At 39.2% G+C, this 17625-nt stretch overlaps 1 protein-coding gene and 1 long non-coding RNA gene across 5 annotated transcripts; one reads left to right on the forward strand and one right to left on the reverse strand.

Annotated features, from left to right (window-relative positions):
* Positions 1 to 339: 339 nt before the first annotated feature.
* Positions 340 to 5574, forward strand: LOC115252403 (uncharacterized). 4 transcript variants are annotated; one of them, XM_029847453.1, is made up of 6 exons: positions 340 to 470; positions 587 to 919; positions 1000 to 1332; positions 1917 to 2006; positions 2102 to 2160; positions 5480 to 5574. In XM_029847453.1, exons 1-6 carry the CDS (start codon positions 416 to 418, stop codon positions 5504 to 5506), a joined length of 897 nt encoding a protein of 298 aa, XP_029703313.1. In that variant the 5' UTR covers positions 340 to 415; the 3' UTR covers positions 5507 to 5574. The 4 variants fall into 4 exon arrangements, with proteins under 4 accessions (XP_029703313.1, XP_029703310.1, XP_029703312.1 ...); XM_029847450.1 differs by lacking the exon at positions 5480 to 5574 and adding an exon at positions 3647 to 4194; XM_029847452.1 differs by lacking the exon at positions 5480 to 5574 and adding an exon at positions 3647 to 4194 and having other exon boundaries at positions 1917 to 2000.
* On the reverse strand, positions 4340 to 5346 carry LOC115252408 (uncharacterized). The gene is made up of 4 exons (XR_003890854.1): positions 5306 to 5346; positions 5092 to 5223; positions 4941 to 4999; positions 4340 to 4876 (listed from the first exon to the last, which is right to left on the reverse strand). It is a non-coding gene; the product is annotated as an uncharacterized lncRNA (long non-coding RNA).
* Positions 5575 to 17625: the final 12051 nt, after the last annotated feature.

The following is a 17625-nucleotide window of genomic DNA, read 5'->3' on the forward strand; positions in this document are numbered from 1 at the left end:
AGTGCATGCACAGCAAATCACCAGCAGGGCGACATTACACCTTTTAAATACCTGCTAGATTGCATGCTTTGTTGACTTGATTCTGCCTCTGCCTCCATCAACTTTTAGGTTCCGCATGTTGGATTATGAATTTTAAAAGTAGTAACAAGGACTAAACCACAATAACAAAGATCACATAAAATGCTTCTCATGCTCAGATTTTATATTGATTTTATATTGAATGCTTGTGCGTTATGGTTTACCCTCAACCGCATCAGCAAAGACGAATTAAAGAGTCTGTAGTCTGAAAATGTGATGGGCATATTTACAAAAAACACATTTCCTGCTTTTCAGCCAATCAGAATAGTTACACTGTAAGCGTTCCCATATCGAGAGGACTGTTAGTGAGCTACCACACCAATTGTGCAAGAGAAAGATGCTGCATCACATGATTGGAGGTCTGGCTGCTCTGATTCTCCTCAGTAGGTTATGTAAGTGCCCTTTTTTATGTTGAAATGACTGCAACCAATATAATTCCAGTTAAAAGATCGAAACAGGTAGATACTAATTTGCTTTGTTTCTTCTGTGTTGTTTTCATTGCCTCCAGCTCAAAATGAAGACGTTCCTCACAAGATCCCTGTGCGTGTGGTTAACCAGGGCGATAATGTCACCTTGACATGTCCAGGTTCTTCTGATGTAACTGGGTTTTTCTTACACAAAATAAAGTTCGGTTACTTAGCTCAGACATTTGCAAGTGGCTACAGCAAAGTGTCGCTCCGAGGACAGTTTAACACACCAAGATTTACAGCAACCACAGAGAATTCTCTGCATCTTTTTAAGATCAGAAACGCTTCCAAAGAAGATGAAGCGACATACTTGTGTCAAGCAGGAACAGCGTACGAAATGTCATTTACCAACGGAACAGTTTTGATTGTGAACGGTAACGTAAGACCACACCTGAGTCTTTTTTCTGGTGAGTTGAGAATAACATGCTTTCTCTTTTCCATCCACTTCACCCAGACCACAAAGGTCAGAACTCGCTACAGGTGAAACAAAGCAAATCAGTCCACCCGGGTGGGTCGGTGACTCTCCAGTGCTCGCTCCACTCCAAGAAGGAAAAAAAACGGCACACGTGTCCAGCTGAAGACAATGTGTACTGGATCAGACTGGGGTCAGGAGAATCCCACCCCAGTATCATTTACACACCCAGCCACAGCAGCTGTGAAGGGGAGGAAAGAAGCTGTTTCTATACTTTGTCCAAAACGGTCAACGTCTCTGATAAAGGAACGTACTACTGCGCAGTGGACATGTGTGGGCAGATCCTTTTTGGTGGAGGAACCACGCAGCTGCCAAGTAAAGGAAACATATTTAATATTACCTGTATTAATATATTTACTGACAATTAACCAATTTTTCTTGTATAGTTTTGATGAGGTTGGCTGGATAATTTGCAGTGTTGTCCTTCTTTTGTTCTCTTTGGACTTTTGCAAGGCAGTTCTCAGATAAGCAGGAGTGTGGTGATTATGCAATAATTTACTTGGTAAAAACATCCGAAGCATCTCAAAGCTCTACTGCGCTATTGTGAACGTGTTTTCAGTTTATTCGAGGTAATTAGTGCTGCAGACCTAAAAAAACAACAACAAAAAAGATCTCCCATCTTCATCAGTTTTATTTAACATGTAAAGGAGTAATATGGGTTGGGTGGCAGGAATGATGCTGGATTTGCTGGTATTGGGTTAAAGTTGGAAACATTTTTTGAATTGACTGAACAAACTGTGCTATTATCATTTGTGGCACAATTATATATAAATATATTGTGTTACTGTGTGTATGGAACTGTTAGGTTACATTCGCTTTTGTTTCAGTTCTTATTCTTGGTTCCTTATAATGATTTTATAGAAAACACACGTGAAATGAGTGATGGTTTCCATTTCCAGCAGATGCACGGGTCCAATTCGTTGTTGTGATCGGAATACTGTCCGTCTGCTGCGTGCTGCTGCTGGCTGCTTTAATCATCTGCAGTAAGCGTAGGTCCATCGTTTTCACTGAATTGTCATTCAAAATCAACATTTATTTGATTTTTTGAATAAAGCTTTTTTAGCACTGATGCTTTCTTTAATAGGAAAACCAGCAGTCCTCACTACTGGTGACCCCCACAGCTCAGCTGAGGATCATCTGGAGGTAAATATATGTGTGGATAATGTGAAATGAATCATACCCTATATATTAACCAGGCTGACTCTTTATCAAAGTATGTCATGGAGTTAATAATAACAATAACATTATTATTAATAGTAGTAGTAGTACTAATAATAATAGATAAATACATAAATAATAAAAGAAATAAATAAAAATCAAAAAGTGCCAAACAATCCATCATAAAACATAAATGCATGAAAGCAGTCACATATGTATGGGGAAAAAAGTCTTTAAAAGTAGTTTTTAATAAATGTGTCTGTGGGGACCTCAAAGGGCCCCGGTCCCTCATGGTGAGGATTTTGAGCCGAGGGAGCGTGTTGTGTTGTTCAGAATGAGCAGCTCTTTGAGGTCGGGAGCGTTAGTGTGGATGCACTGGTGGAGTCTTGCAGCTCTGTTCTGAATAGACTCAAGTTTCAGGAGATTTTTGGTTCCTATCAGGAGTGAGTCGCATTAGTCCAGCCTGGAAGAGATGAAGGCATGAACAAGTTATTCAGGAGAAAGTTCTGGCTCATTCATGCCTTTATCTCCTCCAGACAGAGAGTGAGTGAGGTGAGTGATGGTAGAGATGGAGCGGATGGTGAAACAGAAGACAGGTCTGTTTTATATAAAATTGGGTTTCATCTTTGTAGGAAACAGAAGGAAATTCCTTAGCGAATGACGACTTGTGGCAGCATATATTGGATGAAAGGGTAGGGAGCGTTAACTAGGCAAAGATGCAGTTTTTCCTTGGTCTGTGATTAAAATCCTGGAGATACATGTGTGTTCATTTGACAACAAAAAGGAACGACTCTAAAATTGTTCCTAGGAAGCAAATCTGTTTTATTTTACCTTTCAAGACAAACTCATGCTTATACACAGGTTCTGAAAGAAAATCACAGTGTCACCAACCACTGCGGACTTACCCCTCTGTTCCACTTTGCATCTTTAGTGATGCCTTTGCGTGCATGCTCGCTTCCTCTCCTCCTCCTGCTTAGGACCTCTGTGACCACTGGGGGGCCGAAGGCACATCAAATAACTTAGCAATAACTTAGCAAATAATAAGCAAAACCCCCAAAGTAGTAAATTTTGTTTACATGGTTGAGTAATGATGATGATTCAGCTTTTGTCAAATGTATATGCTTTTTTATAAAAACTGTGTTACTCAAGGCTACAGTTGGAGGTCAGTCATGATATATCCTGCAACAATGAAACAAGTAATGCATAGCTTTCACCACAAATGCCCAAATGCATCACTATATTTTTTGCAGCCAAAGTTTGCAGACACTTAATGTCTATGTACCACAGCGACATCAGTGTTGAGTAATTTTATTTTCTCCCTACAAATGAACAAATATCAAACACGCACTGGTGCTGTGTCACAGTGGATACATTGAGTTCCTCACTATAGAGGGTATAGGGGTTGATTTTGGACACCGCCTCAGATTTACACGTCATCATTGGAGATTTAACGTGTGTTGATTATTTTCAGGATGGCGAGTTGAGAGAAGAGAGCTATGTAACGCTGAATTTCCCCTCAAGAAAGAAAAGGCATGCAGCAAAGGGGGAGTTACCCCCAGAGTGCATTTACTCTGGTGTCAGAGGCTGAAAAGACTTATATAGAAATAGAAAGAAATAAGAAAATCATTCAAGAGGTATTTCACCCAGGATGACAAAATGGATGCGTCTTTGCTGTGGACCTAATGTGGGAGTGGTGACTCTGAAAAACTGCAACGATTGTAGACATGTGGTTATATATGTGGGCAGAATTAGCAGAATGGCAAATGTGCACACATCAGGAAATGATGCGAGAATCTAAGTTTCAGTCTGAGGGGAACTAAGTACTGGTTTACTGCAAAATAAATAAATAAAATATATATATACCAAACTCATTGGATCCGTTTTCACATAGAATTCTCATTTTATTGTCATTTATTTTTGTTATGAGATGGTATGCCAAAAAACCCAAACCCCCCAAAAATGACCGATTATTGTAGTTAATTTTGTCCCCCAAAAATCATTAAAGTGGTCGTAAAGCAACTTAAACAGTTTTTTTGTGTGTGAATGAACTGAATCAACAACAACACCATTTTAGGGAAACGTTGGGGTGGTCCATTTGTCACCAATCCCCCATTTAAATATTCACCATGTGCTGGTGATGTGTTAGTTATCAGTGGATACTTCAAGGTACAGCAAAGCAGGCGTTAAACTGAGTTACATTGTGGCGGACACATAGGGGTGTATCTCACACCCAGGTGATGCATGGGGTGATGGGCGTGGTTAGTCCTTCATTAGATGCACTGTTCGAAGCGCCATTTAGTATTGTCTGGTGGATGCGGAATAAAGACGTTTAAACCATCTGCTCAGTCTGAGTCGTTCCTCGTCCTGCCACAACGTCACAATAACATCAGCACAATTTTGCCTTTAGGTACAGTCAACTTTCCCCTGCTGCCCCCGAGAGGCATGGCATTTAGTTAACAGTGAGTTAAATACGTAAAACACAGCATCTCTTTGCACACATTTCATTTGTTAATGAAGGAAAATGACCAAAAATATGGTAAAATGAAGTATAATGTAGAAGTCAGCCTTAATCAGCCCCTCCAGAGTATTCCCTGACATCAGAGTAGATGCTTCTTTCTTCCTTCTCTGTATCATCATTTCTCACTGATTTTCTTCGAGCAATGTTTGGAATGGCGTAAACCAAATCCTGCTCCTCACTGGTCTGGGAGAAAACATGGACAATCATCATTATTAACATTATGTATGGCTGTTTATCATGTCTTTACCTGTTGATTGCAGGGATCAACACTGACTTTTACAGCAGTTCTTTGCAGAGTAAAACGAGCTGTTTGGTGAAAGAAAAGTACACAAGTGAAGTAAATTTGCCCAAAATGCTTCTCAAGTAACTTTAAGACATTTAAGAGACGTGTTTCTTACCAGTGCAACAGCCACAAAGGTTATTCTTCTGCTCAGTCCTCAGATAAATAAAAAGGACGATGAGACCAACGGACACAGCAGCACCGAGTGTGTATAAAACTGTGGAGCTTATATGGCCATCTTTAATTTTCACTGAAATCATAAAATTAAAATAATTAGCATATTTATTGCCAATTTGAAATACAGGAAGTAGAATGTAAAAATCAACTTTTACCTTCAATTTCGGGCTCTGAGCAGTTCCCCCATGTCTGCTCACATTTTCCTACGGAACAACACAAATCTCCAGAAGAGCAGATGTTACTGAAGACGCTGTTTCTGGATCTGTTTAAGTTGTTTTCATCCACTTCCACGTTGTTTCTGCAATGAAAACTGAAAAATGGCCCAACAGATCTGGAGCCACAGCAGCGGCTGTTGAGGTCATCCAGAGACGTTGGGTTCTCGGAGTCAGAGAGGACGGGACACTGGAGGAGCACAGAGCGTTCTCCAAGGGTCGGATCATAGGGATGAGCCGTGGGGACACCATCAACTTCGGATTCTGAGACAAAATTAGGCACAAATGAATTCTGATAAATGAACTGTGATGTTCCAAGATGAACTATGTCCAAACCAGCAGATATTCACCTACTACTGTTAGGTCTACTCTTTTCAAAAATGCACTTTGCCCCTTCATGCAGAAATAAACTCCAGTATCATCCACACGTGGGTTTTTAATAACCAAATCAAATGATCCTGATTCCATTTTGGTTGTGAAGTGAGAATCTTTTGTATGATGAGATGATTTTCCGAGGAGTTCAGGTAAGGTTCCAGGAATAACTCTGATCCATGAGAGGAGTGCTGACGTCTTGCGGGGACACTTCAGTCTCACAGTCTCTCCAACAGTTACATTCTTGGTCTCAATGTTGTTATTTGTGCATCCTGTAAAGGCAAATAATACACCCAACATAGGAAAATGTGTTTGATCTCTCCAAAATGACAGAGCAAAGAGCAGATTCTTGGACCTAATTAGTAAAAAAAATGTAGTTTCCTGTGTTACTTACCCCCAAATCTGACAGGAAAGAGGAGGATATAAAATAGAATCAGCATTTTCTACTTAGTGCGCCTGTCGCGTCTCACGGGTTAAAGGTGCTGCTCAAATGATCAGATGAAGGAAACAGTTTCATCACAGTGTGCTTGGTTCTCAGTAAGAGCACAGGGGAAGTGATATCAGCTCGTTTTCCAACCTCTGAAAACTGAAGCAGAGTTTTTATTTTTAAAGTAAAAGCACTGTGATGACATTTCCCCTTTTCTTAAATCTGAGAGTATTTAGTTTTGATGGTGAAGGAATTCATTTGAATTTTAGCTCCCTGACTCGCCAACCAGAAATTTACAGCAGTAACCCAAAAATTATGTTTAGAAGAGATTTTGGTTTGTGTTTTAGCACATCCAATAAGATCACCTACACTTCAAACCAATTTAATTTAAACTAATTTACTAATAATTACATGTATTTAATATAGAATAATATTAAGAATGAACAAACTCTCTCCTTGAGGCAAGTGTGGTGAGGCAGAAACCATGAAATGACCCTGTTTCCTTTAACCCAACTGGTAGAGAGAGGAAGAGGTGCAATAGAGGGGGGTTAGAAAGACAATAGACACGTTCAGCACAAAAATATTTAGATTTAAAATTCAAAGAACAATAATATACAAGTCTGTTTAAGCGAAATGGAAAACAAGTGTGTAATGACTTCATCTACCACGAGGGGGAGACATACACGCTACAGTACATATTCAAATTGTACTGCAGCACCAACAATTACGCATTTGTGCTTAAACTTGCAGCAGTTTTTGAACCTGAACTGGAACCAGTAGGTCTGTTTGATGTGGCTCAATCTAATAGGCAGTCCATCAAAGTCTGGTGACATCCTGATGTGCAGAATTATTTAAACAAATGATAAACTAGGATTGCATTATTAATTATTAATTATTATAATTTTTTGATCTAATCAGCTCACATAAAAGATTCTTATAAAGCTAGCCACACGGTGCTTTAATACTAGACCAATGTCTGCGGATGTCCAGACCTCCAGTGGATATAAAGAATAGTTGAACATTTTTCACTTAATTTATATTCTAGGCCAATAGTTTGACAGACAATTATGTGGTTTAGACAGTTCATAGGTTTCAATTTCCGTGTTTATCGGATGCATCTGTTCATTGTCAACCAAATGTCTATTTTACTTATATACATAGTAACTTATTAACGGCTGCCTTACAAATGAACTTAAATTATTGGGAAAAATCTGGAACAAAACATAAAAGGTACGTTTTAGCCGTTTATTAAACACACTAAAGCAAACTTTTAGTTAATTCTGGTTTATAATAACATAAATGCTTTTGCTGGGACACACCAGCATTATTTTGAGCAAGTTTCAGAACAGTTAACAAACCTACAAAAAAGACAATATAGAAAATAAAACACCAAAACTGCTAAAAAGAAAAATCTACAATAATCACAATAATACAATGAACAATATTAAGAAACAATTTCAGGTTGAGAGGAGCAGAACTGATCAAACCTGACCGGACCAATTTTAAATTTTAAATCGGTCCTTCTATGGATACAAAGCAGCTCTTAAAACTCTGAAAAGCTGAGCGATAACGTCGCCATATTTGTACTGTGTGTAATTTCATTTGAATTGTCTTAATAAACAATGTGTTTCCTACATTTGCATTAATTTCCTCTCACGGGGGTCCTCACTTCAGAGTAGACTGTTTCTTTGTCTTTGAGACGACCTCTGTCTGGTTGAGCTTTGCTCCTGGTGAAGACTGGAGCAGAATAACACATCTCCTCTTCTGTCTGAGCAGACACAGGGAAAAATCTCATGTTAATCAAAAATCAGTATTTACACGTCTATAACGCTTTTGATTGTTCTGATCCTCACCGGCTGAGTGTCCTCGTCACTCGCGCCTGTTGTGCAACTGAGTACGGCAGCTGTTTTAAAAATAAGAGAAATAAAAACAGCAGAGTAAAACGAGCTGTTTGGTGAAAGAAAAGTACACAAGTGAAGTAAATTTGCCCAAAATGCTTCTCAAGTAACTTTAAGACATTTAAGAGACGTGTTTCTTACCAGTGCAACAGCCACAAAGGTTTTTCTTCTGCTCAGTCCTCAGATAAATAAAAAGGACGATGAGACCAACGGACACAGCAGCACCGAGTGTGTATAAAACTGTGGAGCTTATATGGCAATCTTTAATTTTCACTGAAATCATAAAATTAAAATAATTAGCATATTTATTGCCAATTTGAAATACAGGAAGTAGAATGTAAAAATCAACTTTTACCTTCAATTTCGGGCTCTGAGCAGTTCCCACATGTCTGCTCACATTTTCCTATGGATCAACACAAATCTCCAGAAGAGCAGATGTTACTGAAGACGCTGTTTCTGGATCTGTTTAAGTTGCTTTCATCGACTTCCACGTTGTTTCTGCAATGAAAACTGCAAAATGGCCCAACAGATCTGGAGCCACAGCAGCGGCTGTTGAGGTCATCCAGAGACGTTGGGTTCTCGGAGTCAGAGAGGACGGGACACTGGAGGAGCACAGAGCGTTCTCCAGGGGTCGGATCATAGGAATGAGCCGTGGGGACACCATCACCTTCGGATTCTGAGACAAAATTAGGCACAAATGAATTCTGATAAACGAACTGTGATGTTCCAAGATGAACTATGTCCAAACCAGCAGATATTCACCTACTACTGTTAGGTCTACTCTTTTCAAAAATGCACTTTTCTCCGTCATGCAGAAATAAACTCCAGTATCATCCACACGTGGGTTTTTAATAACCAAATCAAATGATCCTGTTTCCGTTTCGATTGTGAAGTGAGAATCTTTTGTATGATGAGATGATTTTCCGAGGAGTTCAGGTAAGGTTCCAGGAATAACTCTGATCCATAAGTGGGTTTCTAACGTCGTGCGGGGACACTTCAGTCTCACAGTCTCTCCAACAGTTACATTCTTGGTCTCAGTGATGTTATTTGTGCATCCTGTAAAGGCAAATAATACACCCAACATAGGAAAATGTGTTTGATCTCTCCAAAATGACAGAGCAAAGAGCAGATTCTTGGAACTAATTAGAAAAAAAAATGTAGTTTCCTGGGTTACTTACCCCCAAATCTGACAGGAAAGAGGAGGATCTAAAATAGAATCACCATTCTCTACTTAGTGCGCCTGTCGCGTCTCACGGGTTAAAGGTGCTGCTCAAATGATCAGATGAAGGAAACAGTTTCATCACAGTGTGCTTGGTTCTCAGTAAGAGCACAGGGGAGGAGATATCAGCTCGTTTTCCAACCTCTGAAAACTGAAGCAGAGTCTTTACGTTTTTAAAGTAAAAGCACTGTGATGACATTTCCCCTTTTCTTAAATCTGAGAGTATTTAGTTTTGATGGTGAAGGAATTCATTTGAATTTTAGCTCCCTGACTCGCCAACCAGAAATTTACAACAGTAACCCAAAAATTATGTTTAGAAGAGATTTTGGTTTGTGTTTTAGCACATCCAATAAGATCATCTAAAGTTCAAGCCAATTTAATTTAAACTAATTTACTAATAATTACATGTATTTAATATAGAATAATATTAAGAATGAACAAACTCTCTCCTTGAGGCAAGGCTGGTGAGGCAGAAACCATGAAATGACCCTGTTTCCTTTACCCCAACTGGTAGAGAGAGGGAGAGGTGCAATAGAGGGAGGTTAGAAAGACAATAGACACGTTCAGCACAAAAATATTTAGATTTAAAAATCAAAGAACAATAATATACAAGTCTGTTTAAGTGAAGTGGAAAACAAGTGTGTAATGACTTTATCTACCACGAGGGGGAGACATACACGCTGCAGTACATATTCAAATTAACTGCAGCACCAACAATTACGCATTTGTGCTTAAACTTGCAGCAGTTTTTGAACCTGAACTCGAACCAGTAGGTCTGTTTGATGTGGCTCAATCTAATAGGCAGTCCATAAAAGTCTGGTGACATCCTGATGTGCAGAATTATTTTAACAAATGCTAAACTAGGATTGCATTATTAAATCTTATTATTTTGTGGTCTAATCAGCTCACATAAAAGATTCTTATAAAGCTAGCCACACGGTGCTTTAAAACTAGACCAATGTCTGCGGATGTCCAGACCTCCAGTGGATATAAAGAATAGTTGAACATTTTTCGCTTAATTTATATTCTAGGCCAATGGTTTGACAGACAATTATGTGGTTTAGACAGTTCATATGTTTCAATTTCCGTGTTTATCGGATGCATCTGTTCATTTTCAACCAAATGTCTGTTTTACTTATATACATAGTAACTTATTAACGGCTGCCTTACAAATAAACTTAAATTATTGGGAAAAATCTCTAACAAAACATAAAAGGTACGTTTTTAGCCGTTTATTAAACACACTAAAGCAAACTTTTAGTTAATTCTGGTTTATAATAACATAAATACTTTTGCTGGGACACACCAGCATCATTTTGAGCAAGTTTCAGAACACAAACCTACAAAAAAGACAATATAGAAATTAAAACACCAAAACTGCTAAAAAAAAAACAACCCTACAATAATCACAATAATACAATGAACAATAATAAGAAACAATTTCAAGTTTAGAGGAGAAGAACTGATCAAACCTGACCAGACCAATTTTAAATTTTAAATCGGTCCTTCTATGGATACAAAGCAGCTCTTAAAACTCTTAAAAGCTGAGCGATAACGTTGCCACATTTGTATCTGTGTGTAATTTTATTTGAATTGTCTTAATAAACAATGTGTTTCCTACATTTGCATTCATTTCCTCTCACGGGGGTCCTCACTTCAGAGTAGACTGTTTGTCTTTGAGACGACCTCTGTCTGGTTGAGCTTTGCTCCTGGTGAAGACTGGAGCAGAATAACACATCTCCTCTTCTGCCTGAGCAGACACAGGGAAAAATCTCATGTTAATCAAAAATCAGTATTTACACGTCTATAACGCTTTTGATTGTTCTGATCCTCACCGGCTGAGTGTCCTCGCCACTTGCGCCTGTTGTGCAACTGAGTACGGCAGCTGTTTTAAAAATAAGAGAAATAAAAGCAGCTGTTTCAGAAGGTATTTTATTGAATATATTCTCACTGAACAATAATGGGAAATAATTTTACGTTTTTAAACTCCTTAAAAAAAATTAAAAACGTACCCTCGCAACAGCTCGAAGATTTGCCCTTTAGGATCCAAACCAGGCAGACATTTACAATGACACTTACAACCAAAGCAGCAGCCAGCAGAACCACCAATATAGTGTTCTCATCTAAGACCCCTGCAGTCCTGAAGTTGAGGGTTCCAAAGAAAAACTCCCCACATGTGGCCACAGCGCAGGAAAAGGGCCCAGCATCAGAGGAGCCCAGTAACTCTGAGCTGCTGCTCTCCCATTTCTGTGGAGCGCCACCTCTGACACCACCCTGGCATCCATCCTGGCTGCCTCCGTGTGCAGCAAAGACACTGGGATAAGATGCATCAGGTCCAGACTGGAACCAGCACACGTTGCGCTCTGTTCTGCAGGTTGTGTTTTCAGAGTCAGAGAGGACAGAACACTGCAGCGTCACTGAACGCACCGAATCAGACGGAGGCACTTGGATTACGGCTTTGACATCAGGCTCCGTCCCTGAGAAATTGAAATAACAAGAAACATGTCGGGTTTCTGTCAAATCTATCGCTCTGAATCACAGACTTTGCTGCTGCAGCCATGTAAATGTTCCCACTGTGGCAGAAATAAAGATATCTTATCTTTATCTGCAACATTTTAAAAGAATATGAATGTAAATTGTTATTTTACATCATTCTTACCTTGAATTCTGAGAAATATCCCATGAAGAAATGTCATGCTTGTATAAGTAGTTTTAATACAGTAATAAAATCCTGCATCATGTGGAGTCACTGACAGAATATGCAACAAAATCGTGCCAGGCCCTTGTTCACAAATAAAATGAGAGGATTTGTTTGGAGGCTTGTAGGAAAAATAATAAATGACTCCCACGACATCAGGTGGGCTTCCAGGAACAAATCTGATCCAATAGAACATTGCTGGCTCTCCAGATTGCTCGCGTTCACAAGTCAGAGTCACATTTTCTCCAATATCAGCACGTTTCATCTCAAAGTGCTGCTCATCCACCCCACCTAAAGAAAACAGCCAATGCAGTAACATGGGCACTATTCTGTATTAACGTTGAATATAAATTGAATAAAAGAGGACTGTATATACTTACGCACGAGTCGGAGACTCAGCAGATAAAATATAAACCTCATGTTTGGCTAATCCAGCTAAGGAGACGGTTAGATGGGCTGAAATGTCAAAAATGTCCATCTTATGTACTCGTATCAAATGGGAGGGCGCAGAAACACCATCCTCTGATTGGACTACTGTGAACAACAGTGGAAATAATCAACTGTCTTTGGAACACATAAACCACCAGCAGCACCAAGGTTTCTTTCATGTTCAGGTCCGGTTTTCTACAGTTGACATGCAGTAAAACAAAATACAACAGGAAACTGGAAAAAAGAGTTATTACCTTGAGTGGATTTAATATTTACACGACGGGTTATTTAGCATGAATTCACCCTTAGAATTTTTTGGCAGTGCAGAAACTACCTGATGACCAGAGAAATACTCAAGATTATCATAAAAAAGAGACGCACAATTCAGATCAAAGACAGCAGCTCATTGTCGGTCAAACACTGAGGACACCAGACTTTGGAAGAATCTATCAATTAGTTTTCTTTTCTCTTCATATGTAGAAATTCAGCAGTAATCAAACTACTGTGGAGGAACCTCTCACAGACTGCCCCCCACCCCTCACACACACACACACACACACACACACACGCACACACAGGCAACAGAACGTTCACAGTCCAGCCCAGGAAGCCGTGCTCCACATTGAAGCCGAAACGACACAAATGAGGGTTCAAGTTTCATGTTGGCTGATGTTATTGTGAGCTGTGACCTCACAGGCTGCTGAGAAGGAGCTTTCCTGGATAGAAATGTGTTAATATAATAGATAATAGAACTGGTTGAGGACGTTATTGTAAAATTCAAATACCGGTAAATAACATCAAGGTAAACTTAATTTGTATGTGCACCATTGATTGTTATTCATATTTTACATTTTACCAAAGCCCTAATTTCTCTCATTCATTGGTTTTTGACAAAAATAAGGAAGTCTTCAGGAGGAGGCGGAGGTGACTCTAGGGGGCGCTGCAGTTAAGATATGCTTAGATATCACCATAAATGCCCAAATGCATCACTATATTTGTTGCAGCCAAAGTTTGCAGAGACTTAATGTCTATGTACCACATCGACATCAGTGCTGGAGTAATTTTATTTTCTCCCTACAAATGAACAAATATAAAACACGCACTGGTGCTGTGTCACAGTGGATACATTGAGTTCCTCACTATAGAGGGTATAGGGGTTGGTTTTGGACACCGCCTCAGATTTACACGTCATCATTGGAGATTTAACGTGTGTTGATTATTTTCAGGATGGCGAGTTGAGAGAAGAGAGCTATGTAACGCTGAATTTCCCCTCAAGAAAGAAAAGGCATGCAGCAAAGGGGGAGTTACCCCCAGAGTGCATTTACTCTGGTGTCAGAGGCTGAAAAGACTTTGAATGTGAAATTTAGAAATAGAAAGAAATAAGAAAATCATTGAAGAGGTATTTCAGCCAGGATGACAAAATGGATGCGTCTTTGCTGTGGACCTAATGTGTGAGTGGTGACTCTGAATAATCACTCTGCAACAAAAAACCGCAACGATTGTAGACATGTGGTTATATATGTGGGCAGAATGAGCAGAATGGCAAATGTGCACACATCAGGAAATGATGCGAGAATCTAAGTTTCAGTCTGAGGGGAACTAAGTACTGGTTTACTGCAAAATAAATAAATACAGTATATATTTACCAAACTCATTGGATCCGTTTTCATATAGAATTCTCATTTTATTGTCATTTATTTTTGTTATGAGATGGTATGCCAAAAAACCCAAAACCCCAAAAAATGACCCATTATTGTAGTTGATTTTGTCCTCAAAGCTCATTAAAGTGGTCGTAAAGCAACTTAATTACTTTTTTTTGTGTGTGAATGAACTGAATCAACAACAACACCATTTTAGGGAAACGTTGGGATGGTCCATTTGTCACCAATCCCCCATTTAAATATTCACCATGTGCTGGTGATGTGTTAGTTATCAGTGAATACTTCAAGGTACGGCAAAGCAGGCGTTAAACTGAGTTACGTTGTGGCGGACACATAGGGGTGTATCTCACACCCAGGTGATGCATGGGGTGATGGGCGTGGTTAGCCCTTCATTAGATGCACTGTTCGAAGCTCCATTTAGTATTGTCTGGTGGATGCGGAATAAAGACGTTTAAACCATCTGCTCAGTCTGAGTCGTTCCTCGTCCTGCCACAACGTCACAATAACATCAGCACAGTTTTGCCTTTAGGTACAGTCAACTTTCCCCTGCTGCCCCCGAGAGGCATGGTGTGAGGGTGTAGTTTGTCACCCGCGCTGTTCTTTACTCTTATGTTAAGACTCAGATAAACCACACAAACAACTGGAGTCCTTTCAAGGTAGAGCTGAGCAGCAGTTCAAGCTTCATCTGTCAACTCTGCTCGTCTGCTGCTCGCTCGCCTCTTTTATTTGGTGCATACAAGATTTATGTCAATCAGGACCTCACGATTCCTTGTTTCCTAACTACTTTTCCCATTTTTACGACCTCCTTGTCTTATCGAACAGGGTATCTCTAAGTGCTGGTTATATAAACAGCTCCAGCACTTAGTTTAAACATTCACACATTCCTTTTCTTAACAACATTCCTTAAACACTCTAAATCTAATCATCATAGCATTTAAATGATAATAGCAACAACAACAATAATTCTTCTCACAATGGCATTTAGTTAACAGTGAGTTAAATACATAAAACACAGCATCTCTTTGCACACATTTTATTTGTTAATGAAGGAAAATGACCAAAAACATGGTAAAATGAAGTATAATGTAGAAGTCAGCCTTAATCAGCCCCTCCAGAGTATTCCCTGACATCAGAGGAGATGCTTCTTTCTTCCTTCTCTGTATCATCATTTCTCACTGATTTTCTTCGAGCAATGTTTGGAATGGCATAAACCAAATCCTGCTCCTCACTGGTCTGGGAGAAAACATGGACAATCATTATTATTAACATTATGTATGGCTGTGTATCATGTCTTTACCTGTTGATTGCAGTGATCAACACGGATTTTTACAGCAGTTCTTTGCAGAGTATAATATAGAAATATAGACAATATAGAAATTAAAACACCAAAAGTGCTAAAAAGAAAAATCTACAATAATAACAATAATACAATGAACAATAATAAGAAACAATTTCAGGTTGAGAGGAGCAGAACTGATCAAACCTGACCAGACCAATTTTAAATTTTAAATCGGTCCTTCTATGGATACAAAGCAGCTCTTAAAACTCTTAAAAGCTGAGCGATAACGTCGCCATATTTGTATCTGTGTGTAATTTTATTTGAATTGTCTTAATAAACAATGTGTTTCCTACATTTGCATTAATTTCCTCTAACGGGGGTCCTCACTTCAGAGTAGACTGTTTGTCTTTGAGACGACCTCTGTCTGGTTGAGCTTTGCTCCTGGTGAAGACTGCAGCAGAATAACACATCTCCTCTTCTGTCTGAGCAGACACAGGGAAAAATCTCATGTTAATCAAAAATCAGTATTTACACGTCTATAACGCTTTTGATTGTTCTGATCCTCACCGGCTGAGTGTCCTCGTCACTCGCGCCTGTTGTGCAACTGAGTACGGCAGCTGTTTTAAAAATAAGAGAAATAAAAACAGCAGAGTAAAACGAGCTGTTTGGTGAAAGAAAAGTACACAAGTGAAGTAAATTTGCCCAAAATGCTTCTCAAGTAACTTTAAGACATTTAAGAGACGTGTTTCTTACCAGTGCAACAGCCACAAAGGTTATTCTTCTGCTCAGTCCTCAGATAAATAAAAAGGACGATGAGACCACCGGACACAGCAGCACCGAGTGTGTATAAAACTATGGAGATCATATGGCCATCTTTAATTTTTACTGAAATCATAAAATTAAAATAATTAGCATATTTATTGCCAATTTGAAATACAGGAAGTAGAATGTAAAAATCAACTTTTACCTTCAATTTCGGGCTCTGAGCAGTTCCCCCATGTCTGCTCACATTTTCCTACGGAACAACACAAATCTCCAGAAGAGCAGATGTTACTGAAGACGCTGTTTCTGGATCTGTTTAAGTTGTTTTCATCCACTTCCACGTTGTTTCTGCAATGAAAACTGAAAAATGGCCCAACAGATCTGGAGCCACAGCAGCGGCTGTTGAGGTCATCCGGAGACGTTGGGTTCTCGGAGTCAGAGAGGACGGGACACTGGAGGAGCACAGAGCGTTCTCCAGGGGTCGGATCATAGGGATGAGCCGTGGGGACACCATCACCTTCGGATTCCGAGACAAAATTAGGCACAAATGAATTCTGATAAATGAACTGTGAAGTTTCAAGATGAACTATGTCCAAACCAGCAGATATTCACCTACTACTCTTAGGTCTACTCTTTTCAAAAATGCACTTTGCCCCTTCATGCAGAAATAAACTCCAGTATCATCCACACGTGGGTTTTTAATAACCAAATCAAATGATCCTGATTCCATTTGGGTTGTGAAGTGAGAATCTTTTGTATGATGCGATGATTTTCCGAGGAGTTCAGGTAAGGTTCCAGGAATAACTCTGATCCATAAGTGGGTTCCTGCCGTCTTGCGGGGACACTTCAGTCTCACAGTCTCTCCAACAGTTACTTTCTTGGTCTCAATGATGTTATTTGTGCATCCTGTAAAGGCAAATAATACACCCAACATAGGAAAATGTGTTTGATCTCTCCAAAATGACAGAGCAAAGAGCAGATTCTTGGAACTAATTAGTAAAAAAAATGTAGTTTCCTGTGTTACTTACCCCCAAATCTGACAGGAAAGAGGAGGATATAAAATAGAATCACCATTCTCTACTTAGTGCGCCTGTCGCGTCTCACGGGTTAAAGGTGCTGCTCAAATGATCAGATGAAGGAAACAGTTTCATCACAGTGTGCTTGGTTCTCAGTAAGAGCACAGGGGAGGAGATATCAGCTCGTTTTCCAACCTCTGAAAACTGAAGCAGAGTTTTTAATTTTTTAAAGTAAAAGCACTGTGATGACATTTCCCCTTTTCTTAAATCTGAGAGTATTTAGTTTTGATGGTGAAGGAATTCATTTGAATTTTAGCTCCCTGACTCGCCAACCAGAAATTTACAGTAGTAACCCAAAAATTATGTTCAGAAGAGATTTTGGTTTGTGCTTTAGCACATCCAATAAGATCATTTACACTTCAAGCCAATTTAATTTAAACTAATTTACTAATAATTACATGTATTTAATATAGAATAATATTAAGAATGAACAAACTCTCTC

Source organism: Takifugu rubripes, chromosome 14, assembly GCF_901000725.2.
Source record: "Takifugu rubripes chromosome 14, fTakRub1.2, whole genome shotgun sequence".
Lineage (NCBI taxonomy): Eukaryota > Metazoa > Chordata > Actinopteri > Tetraodontiformes > Tetraodontidae > Takifugu > Takifugu rubripes.

Excerpts from the sequence above, each read along its gene's own strand:
- LOC115252403 (XM_029847450.1), top strand. The coding sequence starts at position 416 with ATGCTGCATCACATGATTGGAGGTCTGGCTGCTCTGATTCTCCTCAGT. Across the intron at positions 920-999 it reads AACAGTTTTGATTGTGAACG|ACCACAAAGGTCAGAACTCG; the intron begins GTAACGTAAGAC and ends CACTTCACCCAG. Across the intron at positions 1,333-1,916 it reads AGGAACCACGCAGCTGCCAA|CAGATGCACGGGTCCAATTC; the intron begins GTAAAGGAAACA and ends TTCCATTTCCAG.